The 17,591-nt window shown below is 40.4% G+C and overlaps 1 protein-coding gene across 2 annotated transcripts in view; it reads right to left on the bottom strand.

Annotated features, from left to right (window-relative positions):
- Positions 1–17,591, bottom strand: part of LOC142380469 (uncharacterized) — a 35,734-nt gene that overhangs the window by 3,889 nt on the left and 14,254 nt on the right. For both annotated transcript variants that reach the window (XM_075466352.1, XM_075466351.1), the window contains exons 9-18: positions 17,450–17,487; positions 16,378–16,657; positions 16,063–16,085; positions 13,853–14,138; positions 10,433–10,622; positions 5,209–5,423; positions 4,865–5,118; positions 1,745–1,873; positions 1,397–1,535; positions 259–288 (exon numbers count right to left, since the gene is read on the bottom strand). In XM_075466352.1, coding sequence (XP_075322467.1) covers positions 259–288; positions 1,397–1,535; positions 1,745–1,873; positions 4,865–5,118; positions 5,209–5,423; positions 10,433–10,622; positions 13,853–14,138; positions 16,063–16,085; positions 16,378–16,657; positions 17,450–17,487 — 1,584 coding nt within the window. The remainder of the gene's footprint in view (positions 1–258; positions 289–1,396; positions 1,536–1,744; positions 1,874–4,864; positions 5,119–5,208; positions 5,424–10,432; positions 10,623–13,852; positions 14,139–16,062; positions 16,086–16,377; positions 16,658–17,449; positions 17,488–17,591) is intronic.

The following is a 17,591-nucleotide window of genomic DNA, read 5'->3' as shown; positions in this document are numbered from 1 at the left end:
GTCCAGAAAAAGATTCTGATGGGTTAGTTCTGTTTCTGGTCTGCCTGAGGCCATCTTTAAGATTAGTCCCAGCACTCAGAGGTGCAAAGGGCCAAAAGGTTGATTATCTAAGGGAAAACACATATGGAGCCTGGCTGAATGACACTTTGGAAGCTTTGTTTTTAGGATCACACAGTTATCAACATCAGCAGATTTGCAGTTATAGTGAGATTACAGCAGAAAGTTTGTGTAAATGCTCTTCTTTCTGCAGCATCTTACCTTCGACAGCACCAGATTTCGGATGGTCAACTGAAATAAAACAGAGAGAAGATAAAAATGTAGTTTTTATATTTGTAGTTCACCGGGTTTAAATCAGAGCTTTGAAACCTTGAAAAGAAATAAGGACCATGGTGGACGCGCTGGGTTTCAGCTTATTAGCTTATTACCTCAGAACCAGGACACAAAATTAGATGCTTTTCATTTAGGATACTTAAAGAAATGATTCTAAAAGGGACAATTAAAGCCTTTCAAACAGTTCAACCTTCAGAATCACACTGAAAAAAATGCCCCTCCAAAAATAAGTTAAAAAAACAACAAATAAAAGACGTTTTTGCTTGAAATAAGCAAAAAAATCTGCCAATGGAACTAGTGAAATTCGGCTTGTCCAGATTTCTTGAAATAAAATGTGATATTTAGGACTTTTGAGATAAAAGTGATCTTGAAATTAGCTTAAAAACCTCTTCAAATGTAAAAAAAAAGCTTGTTTCATATGATATGTGACTCAAAACAATTTGTTTTCAAGACTTTTTCATTTAACAAGATATTCCAGATGTATTGTCTTCAAACAAGTCCCTATATCTGGCTGAAATAGAACTTGTTAGGCAGTTGTGTCTGATATTAAGTGTAATGAGATATTTTGACTAGAAATGAGACAAATATACTTGGTCAGACTTTGATTTTTTCCAGTGCATTGAAGGAATCATTGCCAGCTGTGACTGAGCTAAAGATCCGCTGCTGCCAAACCTTATTTGCAACTTTTGCAGCAGGGAGTGTAAGAAGCATTAAAAATACATAAAAGAACATAAAGAGAAACAAATAAAGTAATTTATATGATTTTAAAAATAAGCAACAGTCCAGATAATTATTTCAATTATTATAAATATTTCATGCATAGAAATGTTTTCAACCTGGATTTAAAAATGTCTCCATTTGGTGAAAGTTTAATCTCCACTGGCAGTTTGTTCCACTTGTTGGCAGCATAACAGCTAAATGCTAACAGCTAACAGCTAAATACTGGAGATGAATGCATGGATGAGTTTCTCCTGGTCTGTTTGGGAGAGGAAACCTTTAATTCTGCTGATGTTTCTGAGATGTTAAAGGAGATTTAAGGTCAACTTATTTCTCTTATTTCTTTCACCTTTTCGAATCTCACAGCTCCAAACGGGTTTGTCCCTTTTTGAGTAGACGTAGAGCCCAAGGTCAAAGTTTTGGTACGGACGCTCGATGAACACTTCAAAGAAGTTTGGGTCTTGGCTGTCATACCTGAGAGTTAATTTCTGAGAAGAAATGTGACATAAAAAGTTATTGATTGTGTCAGTCTGTCTGAATCAGACCACAGAAGCAGAGGAAAATGCATCAAAATAACCAGTCACATCCACAAATACTTTCTTAAAGTATGACATTTGTTTATGAATGAAAGTCATGCTGATCCTTCTGAATGTACAAACATCTGGAAAACATCTGGCCATCTGAAAGAGTGCTGTACCTCTGGTTGAATCCTCGCTGCGTCCATGGAAGCTGTGAGGGTGAAGCCTTGGTGAATCCTCAGGGGCGTGTCTGGGCGGGGCTTTTTGATGACTTCGTATCCACTGGATGATTCTTCCTCGTGTACTTTCTGTAAACGTGGAACAAAACATCAGTGCAAACCTGGTTCCACAGTCTCTACAGAGCATAGAAGTGAGCAGCAACCTTGGTGCAAACATGCAGGATGTGTTGGACCAGAAGTTAACTTCATGAGCAAATAACTCACATTCATCATATTTACTTTATAAAGTCTGAGAGTTATGAAAATGAAGAAATGTAGAAGGGAACAGTTAACTGTGACAGGCTGCTGGGAACAAAGTGCCTAAAGATCCACTTTAAAACGGCTTCTTTGCTCAGTTGTCTGTTCTGTGTGGACTGTGAGTAGGGTTGCCAACCGTCCCTTGAAAAACGGAATCATCCCGTATTTAGAAACAAATGTACGCGTCCCGTATTGAGCAGAAAAAGGGACGCACTTTGTCCCGTATTATCGTGAGGATCAAAAATAGTCCATAAAATGTCAGTGGAATAAATGAATAACACGGCGCTTTATACTAAAATGGAAGGTAAACTTGCTCTGTGACCAATGAGCTGACAGCACATTCATGACGGAGTACGACAATACGGAATCCCGCTCATCTCATTGGTCGAGGTTGCCTAGCTGCGAAGAAGATAGCGGAAGACAACAAAGCAGCACGGGTGACCGCGACACAGACGCAGACGCAGACGGTACTCCTCCGAGAAAAAAAAAAAAAAAGACTGCAAAAATACAGAGAGGAATTAGCCTGGGAATTCCCATGCTGCTTTGCGCGCGACTTCATTCACACGGCAAAGGCAGCCAGGAAACCACCGCCCTTATTTTTGCCTGAGTTAGGGAACCAATCACAGAACGGGGGGGGCAGCAAGACGATGACGATGTCTATGCGCGACACCGAAGCTTGTAGAGTGTTAATCCAACATGGCAGCAGACACAACGTTACCGTTCGATGCAGCCTTAGAAAGTGTTTTAAGTAGCTTAGAACGCAAGTTTACTTTTAAAAAAGAGCAACGTTTGGCTTGAAAGATTTCATTGCCAAGAAGGATGTATTTGCCGTCAAATTTCTGTCGCTCTACATACGTCATCTGGTATAAGTGATACAATTGGCTATGAATCGCTCGCAAAGCAGCATGGGAAGAACCAGACGCCGTTTGATAGACATTCGTAGCGCCCAATAAACGGCTCTAGGCATTCGTAAACCACGCCTCAAATACGAGAAAATGCACACCTAGTTCCCAGACCACCATCTCATCGAGATGTGGACGTGTCAGCCAGGCTAGAGAGGAATGGGAGAAGGTAAACACCTGGGTGGAAAAGGTGCGCGATAATATATTCATTGAGTTGAGTTGTGCATTAAAGGCGGGGTAGGGGATCTTTTTCTGGAACATTTTTTTACATATTGCTTGAAATACTCTTCTCACCCCCATTGCAACCAATTAATTAAAAGTTTTGACACAAATATGAAAAGTACAATCTAGGAAAAGCACTATCCAATCATACTGAACGGACCGTTCACAATGATTGGATACTGATGCCGTCTATCAAACTGCAATCTGCTCCTCCCTCCCCCTCCTTCCCCCTGTGTGCGTACCCTGCTCCGTGAACGAATTACGCGTCCAGAAGCTTGGCAGGAAGCTAAACTAGAGCCAGCTTGGCTAGCACCTAGCATTATTAAACGTATAGTTAGCATATACTAAATACTAAATACGGCAACGATCGATGCTTGCTGTCAGAACAGCGCTCGTGCACCTTCGTGCTCGTGCGCGTTCATGTACTCTAGAGGCGTGGCTTCAGGGGGAAAGTGAAGAAAAGGGTTGGGACTTTTTACCGGTGTATTTTCAAAACGCAGCTTCGCTGGACTCAAAATCCAGGATCTCCTACCCTACCTTTAAGTTTAAGACAGATTTCTGTTTAAGAAAGATATTTATTTTATTCAGTTTATTTTGTCATTTTGTAATAAAGTACATTTCTGGTTAAACATTTATTTTCCATGTGTTTATATCACTCAAAAATATACATTTAATTCAATTCAGGTTCGAGTCAAATAGTTAAAAAATCATTTCACTTACAAAAAAAAGAGCCAAAAAAAATAAAAAAATAAAAAATAAAATCACCACGCCAGGAAGGGTGAAGGCAAACGGGTCGGCCGTTCCTGCCAATGAGGTGTCCCTTATTTTTTTTTCAAGGAGTTGGCAACCCTAACTGTGAGTGAAACAGCAGCAACGACCTTCAGAAAGCTGGAGAACACTTTAAAAGATTAAGTCCTAAAGAAATGAGGGCTGGATCAGGACTTTAGTGCTGGACCGAACATGTTTCTGTTCATCAGTCTCTACAAACATAACTTCGGATCGGACATTCAGTCCAATACATATATAGAAATAAATTATCCTGTAGTGTTAAACAAATTAAGATAATATTATTTGAAAACTATAAACAAAATTGGGCAGAAGAAATTCTGTACAAACCTAAACTTAGAATGTATTGTTTGATAAAGTCTGTCTACCAACCAGAGCACTATGTCACCCTGAACCTTACCAGAGCGCAGAGCTCTGTTTGTGCCCAATTGAGAAGTGAAGTGGTATCTGGCCTCTGGCGGTTGAAACTGGACGTTTCCATGCAATCCCAGAGGAGAACAGAAAGTGTCACCTGTGTGACTTAAATGAGGTGGAAAATGAGAAGCATTTTGTGTTTTACTGTCCTTTTTACCATGAAGTTAGACTTAAGCTCTTCCTTAAATTGACCTTGGAATGTCATGATTTATTTTCTATGTCCGATGAGTGCAGACTTACATATTTGTTTAGCGAGAAGGTGTTTTATTTAGCCCAATATGTGTTGGAAGCTTACCAACAGCGCAGGAGCGCGCTTTATGTTTGAGTGGGGTTGTTGTTTACTGAGGACTGTATACGCTGGATTATCAATTATGAAGATGTCCTTTTGACTATTGCTTTTTGTTGCTTGTGGTGTGTCTTGTAAGCCCATACGGGCTGGGCACCTTTTTGGTGTATGACACCGTTTAAAAAATAAACAAACAAACAAACAAACAGTCACCTGTTGAAGAGCAGCATCATGTGGGATCAGGTAGACGCGGAGTTTGAGGAACTGCTCGTTGGGTTGGTAATATATCAACATGTTACAGTTGATTTTCACACGAAAGATGGAATTTATCACGGCTGCCAACGAAGTGAAACTGGGCTCGGCTAGTTTGACGTGCGTCGGTGTGACCTCGGAGACTTTTTCCAGGACTTCTCCGCAGTCATTTATGTGCAGCACTGCAAAATTATCCAGTAACTTTGGGATGTCATCTGCACAAAAAATACACCAGCGCAGTTATTTAGAACAACAGGCCAGCATCTGTTTAACCGTTAGGAATGTAAAAGGAATGAGTTTCCTACCGATGCAGATCCAGTGGGGCAGGTGCACCTCGTCTAACCTCCCAGCAGTGACTGTGACGTCCATCAGAGGACCTGCAGGTGAGTATCGTCTGCTTTCCATTCGCTCCATGTGTCCGTCCCAAGAGCCGAACTGGTACCTGAAGCCAACCTTTTCCTTGCAGACCCAGCGCAAACCAGAGATGCTGCACTCAAAGTGTCCCACGTCAGACTGAAGGCTGAAATGGGAGTTTTTTTTCCATTCTTAAATCTTATTCAGTTATTTTCAATTCATGCACATGAATCCACTTTTCAGTTTAAATTTATAATGTAAGTTGGTATCTCTTGTAAGGTCAGCAGAACAGCGGCCGATCCGAGCTGTACAGTACAAAAAGAATACATTTCCAAACGTACACTGTAGTCTGAGAGCGGTGCTAATGATATGGCTTGTTATTCATGGGTTTGGTTTGGTTAAGATGAATCCATCTCTTAAGTTTGGTTTTAAAAGTTGGATAACCGGTGCTCTCCCTTAAGTTTCTTATTGTCTCTGCTCTCCCCTGCGCTTCCACTGCTGTCCTTCTGCTTTACAAACTCACTCAGAGGGGGGTGTAACGTCCTAAAAACAAGGCAGTAGGTGCGTTTATATGGACACGTTTCGTTTAAAGAGATTACATGTAATCGGTTTATTAGAATTCGACCGAACTGTATACATGAGCCACAAATAAAGAGATTAAATTTCTTCCGAGTTTACAGCAATTGTTACAGCAATTTAATCCGATAGGACGATGTTTTAACAAATGTTGCAGTATGTCTGAGCTGTTTCTTTGCTTTGTGTTACATGAAAAAATGAGGTGCTCTGTTTTTTTTTCTTTAAAAAAAAACTGCATAGAAGGCCAAGGGGCAGGACAGCCCCAGTCCGCGCACGCAAGCACACACGCACACACGCACCACTGACAGGCATACCTGGCCATCTCATTCATTGCTGTGAAAATGCCGTCTCTTATGCCAATCGGCCAGAGGTTTATTTGGACGTGTTCAATGCCGTTTTACTAAAATGTCAAGCAAAGCGTGGATTATTGTTTTAAATAGGTCGTTTTGACAAAAAGTCTGGGGTTGCTTTAGGGTTGCTGAGTAATTTCTTGGGGTTGCTATAGCAACTGCAAGCAACCCTGTAGCGCCGCCTCTGTGCTACACACATAGAAAAAAGATCTTTGGCTACTTACTAGTAACATTTATCTCCTCCTCAAATCCGACATTGACACCATGGCTGACGTCCGAAAGGAGTCTGCCTCCCAGTATGTCGTCCATTTCCGTCTGGTACGCGAAATTGGCCGGGCTTGATCCGCTTTTACCATTTTGCCTTTTGGCATTGGAGTAGGCGGCCTTCAGGGCTTCCATCTTGACTTAATTTGGTCAACGGACCGGTCAAACCCTGCCTCTTTCAAGGCTGTGTGGACATCATTAAAGATTTCCGAGTTCCTCATCTTCCTCCCGTCCAGTTTTGACATGATATTTTGCTCTTGCAACGTTTTCAATAAAACCACCGTTTCCTCCCCCGACCAATTTTTGTTCTTCTTCACCGTCGCCGTCATTTTAACTTCGATATCTTCCGTTATCTGCCGTTTAACTAGAACTACACAGTCTTTATTAACGTTATCTCGCACGCCCTTACACTTGCGCAGTAATATGAAACGTGTTCTAATAAACGGTTTATCCAGGTGCGCCTGTATATATGGGGAATTTCCTCCTTCAATCGGATTATATGAACGGTCCAAACCACCTATTGTAATCGGCTTAAATATTTAACCCGTTTATATTTAAGGAGATTATTTGACTGTTTACATGACGCATATTTAATCTCTTTACACGTGTAATCGGTTTAAACGTGCATTTAATCAGATTAAACGTGTCCATATAAACGCACCTAGTGATGATAACTAACAGATTAAAGGTTCTGTATTGGTTTCAGAGCCGTCCTGTTTGCTTGAAATCATCTTGTAAAACAGCACAACATGTGGGAAAAGATCACGGCCTGCATAAAGACGGAGTGAATGAGCTGTGCTGCAGCGTCATGTCGATGGCGTCATCCCACTGACCCGGGTGTAGAAAGCTTCCTATAAGCCCCCCGATAGCCCCGGATAACAACAACACGGCAGCTCTGAGCTAACAGTGCAATAGTACGCGTTCATTCATTCATTGGTCTTAAAGGGATAGTTCGCCTCTTTTGACATGAAGCTGTGTAACATCACATATCAGCAACATCATTTCTGAACATCTTCTTACCCCCTGCTGCGTCCTGTGAGCAGAGTTCCAGCCTCGTTTTGGTGTTGATGAAGGTAGTCCGGCTAGTTGGCTGGGGTTTAAAAAATAAAGCGTTTTGCTTCTCAAAACAATATGCGTTCAAAAGAGTAATACATTTGCATCACAAAATCGTTCTCCAGGAAAAAGTCAGACCTCACAATCGCTTGGCCCTATTTTCTCTCCCTTCGTATCACTGCCTGCTGCCGCCTGCCGACAGCCGCGCCTGTTACGGTGTTTGCTGCTCGGTCTGCACAGCAGGCAGTGATACGAAGGGAGAGAAAATAGGGCCAAGAGATTGTGAGGTCTGACTTTTTCCTGGAGAACCATTTTGTGATGCAAATGTATTATTCTGTTGAACGCATATTGTTTTGAGAAGCAAAACGCTTTATTTTTTAAACCCCAGCCAACTAGCCGGACTACCTTCGTCAACACCAAAACGAGGCTGGAACTCTGCTCACAGGACGCAGCAGGGGGTAAGAAGATGTTCATAAACTTAAATTTGGCAAGCTGTTTTACGTACGTGTACATATTAAACCGCAACGTTATTGACACACAGGTAGAGAAGAAGCGGAGAGACTGTTTAGCCAATCAGAATGCAGAACACAATGCACGATGCAAATCCGTGAAGCAGCGAGACCGTGAAAGGTGAACCGCGTTATAGCGAGGGTTCACTGTACGCCGATCTCCAGTGATCTAAATATGTTCCGAAGGACGCCGACTTTCACCGAACTGTTATCGGTGAGAAGATGAACGGGTTTTATGCCAGAAATAAGGTTTAAAAAACCGAACTTCCTCTTTAAAATAAGAAATGAACACTATTGTAGTGGCCATTTGTCCATAAAAAACTAATTCAAACCAAACAAAATCAAAAGACCACTGATGCATCATGGGGGATGTGGTTTAACGCAGGCAAAAGAAGATGAATGTCCAAAATGAATTCTTGCGTTTTCTGAGGATTTATTTCCAAACAATAAAACAAGCAAAAGAACAAAGAAAACCTGCTGCTCTCTCCTTTTCCCTGGTAAAAAAAACATTGGCCCACCCAGGTGCATGCTGGGACTCCAGAGGTCCGTTTCACGTAGCAGGTTTAGTGAAAAACTCTGAGTAGGTTAACCCTGAAATGAGGGAAACTCTGAGTTTTCCGTTTCACAAAGGGAGGTAACTCAACCCAGAGAAAGAGGGGTAACTCTAGCCTGTTTCACAAAGAGAGGTAACTTAACCTCACGGTCAGTTACCGTAGTAACAGACTCTCTGAACCTAACCTGGTCGGGACCAGGTTTTATTCAAGAAACCTTGAGTTTCTTTCTGTCTCCGCCCTCTTTCAGCCACACACGCCATTTGATTTCCTCATTCATTCAGTCAGCAGAGCGAGTTCTTCTACTTCTAGAAGTCCATCAGGCACAGTAGGAGGCAACTTTTTTCACGAACATGTCCTTTAGACAACGATCCCGTGGATGAAGGTGCAGCTTTACTGCGCAGAGAAATAAATATTCGTCGGAGATGGTTATCAGACCGCGCACAGATTTTTGCATTTACAGACAATTATCTTTTTGAGCGGCACCATCAGAATGTGTTGGGACAAAAGAAAAAAAAGACATAAAAGACAAATAAATATTTGTATGAATAGGCTTAAAAAAGACATATATAGGCCTATTATATTTTATAAAGGCACTCGTGTCTTGGGGGTGGACTCCCTCAGCCACTGCCCTCCCGTTAGAGGTGGTGGCCACCACCCGTTTTACGGGCATCTGCCTTCTTTGTGTTGGCTCAGTAGAAGTCTGTGTTAGTTTAAATAGGCTTAATTATTTAACAGAACATGATATAGATGATGACTCTAAATTGTCCTTCTGAGTGACTGTGAGTGTGTATGGTTGTTTGTCTCGTTTGTCTCGTTTGTCTCTATGTGGCCCTGTGATGGACTGGCGGCCTGTCCAGGGTGTACCCCGCCTCTTGCCCATTGACCGCTGGGATAGGCTCCAGCCCCCCCGCGACCCGACTGACGGATTCAGCGGTATAGATAATGGATGGATGGATGATATAGATGAGAAGACATAGTTTATGTGTGTGAAAACAGCATTATGTTGGGAATAAAATAACTGCACAGTCAAATAGCCACTTAATATTTACTTTACAGTGTAAAACATGATCAAAATGAGGTACCTCCATGCCGAGGTCTCACCTGTTTGAACAATGTTTTTATATTTCATCTTAAACTGATGCCAAGTGCGCTTCTCCCCCCGCGGGATTGCACCTAAATGAAATAAATGAATGGGCTACCATTCAAGCAGTTTCCCTGTAATATTATTGTGATTGCAAAGGACTACATTTAAACTTACACTTTTGCTGCTGCAGCGGTGTTGCACTTATTTCTAAAAACGTATTGAAACTCGCCGTATGAGCGCATTAAGATTTCCAATTCGAGGTTGGTGAAAAACGTAGCCCCTCCTCTTCCCCGTTGCCAAGGTGACTCGTCGAATCGGGGCTCCATTGATGCTGGCTTTTTAAAGTTGTGGTGCACGCGCTAAACTCAAGGTGAACTTACTCAGAGTTGATTAACCTCACTCAAATCAGTGTTTCTGGAACCGAAAACTCAGAGTTTTCTATCTCAGAGTAGATCAACTCAGAGATCAGGAATAGACTCAGAGTTGGTTGAACCTGCTACGTGAAACGGACCCCTGGTGCCCAGTGAGACCCAATTACCAAAAATATTCTAAACAAATAACTAACAAGGAATATTAGCAAAAAGATCTAATCTAAAAAAAGCACTGAAATTAATCAAATAAAGTTACTCATAATTAGCAAATTAAATTTACAACTAGAACCAAAAAACAAAAACTAACTTTACAAATAGCTCCTACAAATATCTTAGTTTTCCTTCTGTGAATCCAACTCCAGCTAATCTTTCTCTTGGAGTTCCAGTTTGCAGTATTTAGGATGTTATTTTTACCTGTAAGTCGGAGCCTCGTATGGATCAGCGCGCTTCACCTCAGGTTCAACTTTAGTCCAGCCACCGGAGTCCTGCTGCGGTGAAGTTTGAACAGAAGTTTCTTTTGGACACGTGAGTGACACGTGGAACGGATGAATTAAAGGAATTACCGTAAAGCATCCACGTAACGGCAGCACACCTCCTGAAGCTCCTTGTAGAAATAAAGACTTTGATTAAAATGTGATGTTGACATACAAAACTACGGAAGCCCAGAGTGGACGTGGTATGTATGAACTTTTTTTTTAATAGTTTTTTCTCAAAATAACGAGTTAATTTACCGATGGTTTGAGGCCGCTTTTTCTCCCCGCCCCTGTTTACATGTGTTTATGTGTTCGCAGTTTGTTCGTCTTGTAGAGATAACTTTCATATCCTTTAAGGAGACGGCCGGCTGGACTGCAGCTCAGCAGGCGTTTACACCTCAGCGACCAGCTGAGGGGACCAGGCCGTCTCCATGGTTACCGAATGATGCACCAGAGGTGCCGTTACCGTTTTCTCAAGATAACGAGATAAATAACTCGTTATCTTGAGAAAATGAAATGCTCGTCACACCAGCGGGAATTGCTTTGAGCATTTTCACAAACGCTCCACATTCCATGTTTGATTCATAGGCTACTTTATTCAGTTTTCGATGAAAGAACACATATAAACACATATAAACATATATAAACTAATATAAACACATATAAACAGGGGCGTACTGGGGAGAAAAAGTGGCCTTGAAAACCATCGGTAAATTAACTCGTTATTTTACATGATACATGTAATCAATTCAAAACATGATAAAAAATTTATTGAATTGAGTTGAATAGATGAATAACAGGTGGTTTCATCACACAAAATAGATTTTGGATTTAAAATTGAGTTAAGTTGCTTTATTTTGGGGCTTTGGTAGGGTGGGTCATTTTTGCCCCGTAGGACAAGGAGAGTAAACACAATGTTAAAGTGATACTCCGGAGTAGATTCACCCTGGGGTCATTTGAACCGTGACATCCAGCCAAGTAGCCCACCCGCAGTTTTTTCGATATTGGCTGAACATCAGCTGAGTTACTGAGTTATCCCGAATAGCTTTGTACAAGGGTTAATGGATCCTGGCAGTATCTCCAAAATTACCACACTAAAATCACATGCCATGACACCAAACTTCTACAGTAGTACAAATATGGTCTGTACTCACAAAACGATGCATTTGGAAGTTTGTACATAGTCCAGGAGTTTATTATTATCAACACAAGCCTGATAGCTTCTCTGCTGCTAAAGCTGCGTCAACGTCACTTCTGGGAAATGGGAGTTTCAAAGTAAGATGAGGGTTGATCTACTACTGTAGACAACAAAGCAAGGCTGCTCAGTTTCTCCATTGATAAAATAATTTCACAACTCTACAACATAAAAATTCATAAAAAAAACATGTAGAATATAGCATATACTTTGTTGTCTACAGTAGTAGATCAACCCTCATCTTACTTTGAAGCTCCCAGCTCCCTGAAGTGACGTCGACTTAGCTTTAGCAGCAGAAAAGCTGCGTCGAAAAGAGTTTATTATTATCAACACAAGCCTAATAGCTTTTCTGCTGCTAAAGCTGCGTCAACGTCACTTCAGAGAGCTGGGAGCTTCAAAGTAAGATGAGGGTTGATCTACTACTGTAGACAACAAAGTATATGCTATATTCTACATGTTTTTTTTATGAATTTTTATGTTGTAGAGTTGTGAAATTATTTGATCAATGGAGAAATTGAGCAGCCTTGCTTTGTTGTCTACAGTAGTAGATCAACCCTCATCTTACTTTGAAGCTCCCAGATCAAGGAAGTGACGTTGACGCAGCTTTAGCAGCAGAGAAGCTATCAGGCTTGTGTTGATAATAATAAACTCCTGGACTATTTTCAAACTTCCAAATGCATCGTTTGGTGAGTACAGACCATATTTGTACTACTGTAGAAGTTTGGTGTCATGGCATGTGATTTTAGTGTGGTAATTTTGGAGATACTGCCAGGATCCATTAACCCTTGTACAAAGCTATTCGGGATAACTCAGTAACTCAGCTGATGTTCGGCCAATATCGAAAAAACTGCGGGTGGGCTACTTGGCTGGATATCACGGTTCAAATGACCCCAGGGTGAATCTACTCCGGAGTATCGCTTTAAGACCGCACAAAGGGTTAAAGTAACAACCCTAAATGTAGTTACTCACCTTCTATATATAGCTACATAATCCAACACTTTATTTTGGAGGGGATCCGATTGGAAAACTGATGGCTGCCTCACATTAAAAGACATAATTGCTGCATTAAACGAGGGGGCAGCGTTAGTAGAAAGTTCTACGCACAACTGAATCATCCTCTGAGGACCACGGACGTCTCCTCTAACTTTGATGTTAATCAGAATGTGGTGGATGCTCTTCCCACCACCACATCGTGTTAGTATTTATTCTATATTTGCATTTTAGATAATTTTTTGAGTGATTCACTTACACTTCTGCTTTGAGGTGCTGCAAATTAAGATCAGCTGGAGGAGGAAGCCTGGAACATACCACTCTTTCTAAAAGACTGGGGGGGGGGCTTTATTTGTTAAATTTGGCCTTAGTTCCTTAATTTTGTCACTTTAACATTCACTTATTATTTGTGCTAAGTTAAAGTTAGTTTTGCTTTATTTGTTTTATATCTTGCTGTAGTTAATTTTGTAATTTTTTCCTTTTATTATGCTCCCTCATGGGGCAGGTTTGGGTCACTCTGTCCCTAATTAAGCAGCCTCTGGTTCTTTGTTTGGAGCTCAGTTTTTGGTTGTGTTGTTAGTGTTCAATTAGTTGACCTCATTTTAGTTGGGCCCAAATTTTTTTTTTTTTGTATGATTTAATTGTTATTCATATTTGACTTTTTTGGATTTATTAACTTTTGGAACTATTAAATTGAAATTATTCCTCATTTTTTTAATACTTTTGTCCTTCCTTAAGCTTGGTCCCTCACACAGAAACTAAATGATAAGGATGATGCCCGGCGTTTCACCTCTTTTGAACATCCAGTCCAGAGTCCAGACTAAACATGGAGAAGCAGCATTTAGCTGTTATGCTGCAAACAAGTGGAACAAACTGCCAGTGGAGATTAAACTTTCACCAAATGGAGACATTTTTAAATCCAGGTTAAAGACATTTCTGTTCTCATGTGTCTATGCATGAAATCTGCACGATATCTTTGAACTTATCTGGACTGTTGCTTGTTTTTAAATTCATTTAAATGATTTTATTTGTTTCTCTTTATATTCTTTTATGTATTTTTAATGCTTCTTCCACTCCCTGATGCAATGCTTTTATTTTATGTAAAGCACTTTGAACTGTTCTGTACATGAAATGTGCTATATAAATAAATTTGATTTGATGTTCCACACAACGTACCTCTGGATGCTGAGCTGCCGCCTGATAACATCTCCACCAGGTCAGACCTGTTCATCTCCTGTAAAACCCCCGTGGTCACCTCCACAGTCTGTTGGCCGTACATCTCCATCATCAGCTCCACCAGTTCGAGCCGGTCTGCCACCTTCGTTTTGAATCTTGGGATTCTTTTGAAGCCTCTGCTCCATGCAAACCTCTGCTGAACTCTCTTAAAATCTTCAAACTCCCTTTTACTGAATCTTTGAAATATTTCCAGGAGGTTCGCCATCACTTGTTTTGTGTTTGTTTCCTGACGGATTAGAAGACACACTTTGGTCAAACATCAGCAGAATACAGCAGACGACTGATTTCATGCAAACTCAAAGCTGATGCTTCATTTCTCTGAATTATCACAGTGTTTGATTTGATTCTGGAGTTTCTTTTAGATCATTCTTTGTGTTTGATGCTGCGTTTGTGACTCGTTCACCTCGATAGACAAATGGATTCTCACAAACTAATCCTTCCTGTCGGGCTCGAGCCAGCCATTTGTGTGGCATTGTACAAACCAGAGTTGTGTCCACACAGAACAGACAACTGAGCAAAGAAGCCGTTTTAAACTGGATCTTTAGGCACTTTGTTCCCAGCAGCCTGTCACAGAGACACATCATTTGTTCCCATTTCTTTAGCTGCATCTGTGAAAAACAGCTTCATAGTTTCAACTTTTTTGTACATTTACGTTAAAACTGCTTTCAGTTACCAAAAGAGTCAAATTAATATATGAAATTCAGATTAAAAAAAATCCTAATCCCCAAAAATGAACGTTATCACGTCTAAAAGTAGGAAAAAAACAGACAATAATAAGAATTATATGTTATTCAACACCAAGAAAGAGTAAATAAGATTCAATTTAAAGCTTAAAAAAGGAATATAAGATATAATCTAATGACTAATTATGGAACAATTAATATAAATGAAATGATTAAACTGTTTTATGTCACCAGAAATGAATAATCTAGAAGCTCTTTGTGGGTTTTAGACTGGAATTAAGATTTGTTCCCATTTCTTTAGCTGCATGTGTGAAAAACAGCAAAGATAACACAGTGTGACAGACAGAAAACAGGATTTCTGCAGCAACAAGGTGATTCCCAAAGAGCTGTTAGCTGAAAACTCGGCATATCTCAGCATGGTGTGCAGTGTGTCCTTAAAACATTTGAGGAAACTGGACAAGTGGAGGAAAGAAGAAGAAGTGTCAGGCCTAAAGAACTATCTACAGCAGATGAACAGGATCTGAAAGTGATGTCCTTAAGAAAGAGGAAAAAATCTGCAGCTGTTACCATGGAAACATCTGCAGATATTCACTTTAAAGCTGCTCAGAACTGAACTAACTCTGGTTCTGCCTCAGATTCTGGGTTTATGTTCATGTTGGAACATGTTTCAGTGTATCTCTGCAGCTGTTACCATGGAAACATCTGCAGATATTCACTTTAAAGCTGCTCAGAACTGAACTAACTCTGGTTCTGCCTCAGATTCTGGGTTTATGTTCATGTTGGAACATGTTTCAGTGAATCTCTGCAGCTGTTACCATGGAAACATCTGCAGATATTCACTTTAAAGGTGCTCAGAACTGAACTAACTCTGGTTCTGCCTCAGATTCTGGGTTTATGTTCATGTTGGAACACGTTTCAGTGAATCTCTGCAGCTGTTTCCTGTTTTTATGGAGAAATATAAAGATATTAGATCTGGATCAGGAGTTTTGTGCAGTTCTGTAAATGACTTGTGAGGAAATTTAAATAAAAATACACCTTTATGCTGACGACACTGTTTTATATAGTTTCACTTTACATTTCACACTCTATATGAAACTATACTGAGTTTAAAATAAATTTTAGATGCTGAGAAAATTAAGTGTTTGTTTTTTAACTTTTAGCTTGTTTTTTAACATTCTCAGAACTGAAAACTTTCCACATGGTTGTATGTTGAAGATTCTCAGGTCCAAAGGAGCCGGTTTGGGAGGAAATGAGGTGAAACCAAAGGCTGGAATGTAAAGTTGAGAAAAGTTTCTGCCTCAGATTCTGGGTTTATATTCATGTTTGAACATGTTTCAGTGAATCTCTACAGCTGCTTCCTGTTTTTATATAAAATATAAAGAAATAAGGCTGATCGGGACGTTTGAACAGTACTGTAAACATAAAAGAGAAGCTTTGTTGTGGTTCGTCTGTTTCATGTGAACTTACTGGTTTCAACCATGAAGACCGATCTGAGGAGGCAAAACACAGAAGATCAAAGAATTAAACAAAAATCCTTCAGTTTCTTTTGAATTATACAAAACATGGAAGAAAATAATTCTGCATCAGTCTGTGACTCTGATTATTATGTTAAACAGTATCGATATACACAATTTTCAGGACTGAGAAGTGGAATATTCTGCGTCAGTGCAGATGAAAAACAGCTCGGCTGCAGCGGACTGAATTCCAGTTCTCTGGCCGGTGTTGTGCTTTATAACTTTGGTGAGTCGCTCATCTGAATGTGGTGACACATTCTGCTGTTACCTTTGGGCGTGGAGCTGGTCTCGGGCAGTAATTTCACCAGATCGGCCCTGTTCATGTCCAGGAGAACCTCCCTGGCCACCTCCACACACCGCGCGCCCAGCGTCTCCACCAGCAGCTCGGCCAGCCCTTCAGGCGTCTCTGCCTGCTCCAGTCGGTACTTCGGGATTTGCTGGATACCCCTTTGGAAGAATGTGAACTGCAGCAACCACCTGAATTTCTCAAAATCCTTCTGACTGAAATCATTCTGTGTCTTCATAAGCAATAGTTTTATTTCTTTGTCCTGAAAAAGAACAAAGATGAAATGTAAATATTGCTCTGCGGACATCAAAGTGATGAGATGTTTCGTCGGTTATTAACTGAAAACAGTGTTGTACATGCGTATGTCTTCTTTCAGCAACAATAAAACAACGTTTATATTCTGTCCAAAAGCGTTTGCTTTTATATCTCTTTGCACTAAAGAACAATTCTTCATTTCATTACTGATAAAGAGCTCAGCGTTAAAGGAGAAGCTCGGGTTTTTTTATACTGCAAAATGGAACTCCAAGAGAAAGATTAGCTGGAGTTGGATTCACAGAAGGAAAACTAAGATAGTGTTCATTTCTGCTTTTAAAGAGGAAGTTTTTTTTTTAAAACCTTATTTCTGGCGTAACAGTTTGGTGAAAGTCGGCGTCCTTCAGAAGATATTTAGATCACTGAGATCGGCGTATATCCATATAACGGGAGAGAACAGGGCAGAGACAATACAGCCTCTGAATAAGGCGTTATCTGTCTTTTATGGAAGTTTTTCTGTGCCATCAGTTTGAATACGAATTTCTAATATTGAATTTTTACAGCATCAAAATCAGACTTTGAATTTGAAAAACCAAGTGTATTGTCTCTGCCCTGTTCTCTCTGTTATATGGATATACGCCGATCTCCAGTGATCTAAATATCTTCCGAAGGACGCCGACTTTCACCAAACTGTTATCGGTGAGTAGATGAACGTATTTTATGCCAGAAATAAGGTCCAGGTTTAAAAAAACCAAAAAACTTCCCTTTTAACACTTTGTTTGTTGGGTAAAGTCACACTCACTTCCATCCTCAGTGCGTCTTCCTCCACAGAGTGTCTCTCTGAGCAGAAAACACATTTAAAAGGACACAGAGGTCTGTAATCTCAAAGGATTTGTCACAACCTAAACTAATCTGAAGCAGAATCCAAACAACAAACAGTTATT

Source organism: Odontesthes bonariensis, chromosome 5 (assembly GCF_027942865.1).
Source record: "Odontesthes bonariensis isolate fOdoBon6 chromosome 5, fOdoBon6.hap1, whole genome shotgun sequence".
Classification (NCBI taxonomy): Eukaryota; Metazoa; Chordata; class Actinopteri; order Atheriniformes; family Atherinopsidae; genus Odontesthes; species Odontesthes bonariensis.
Note: the sequence above shows the minus strand (reverse complement) of the source record. Positions and strands in the feature narration are given on the sequence as shown.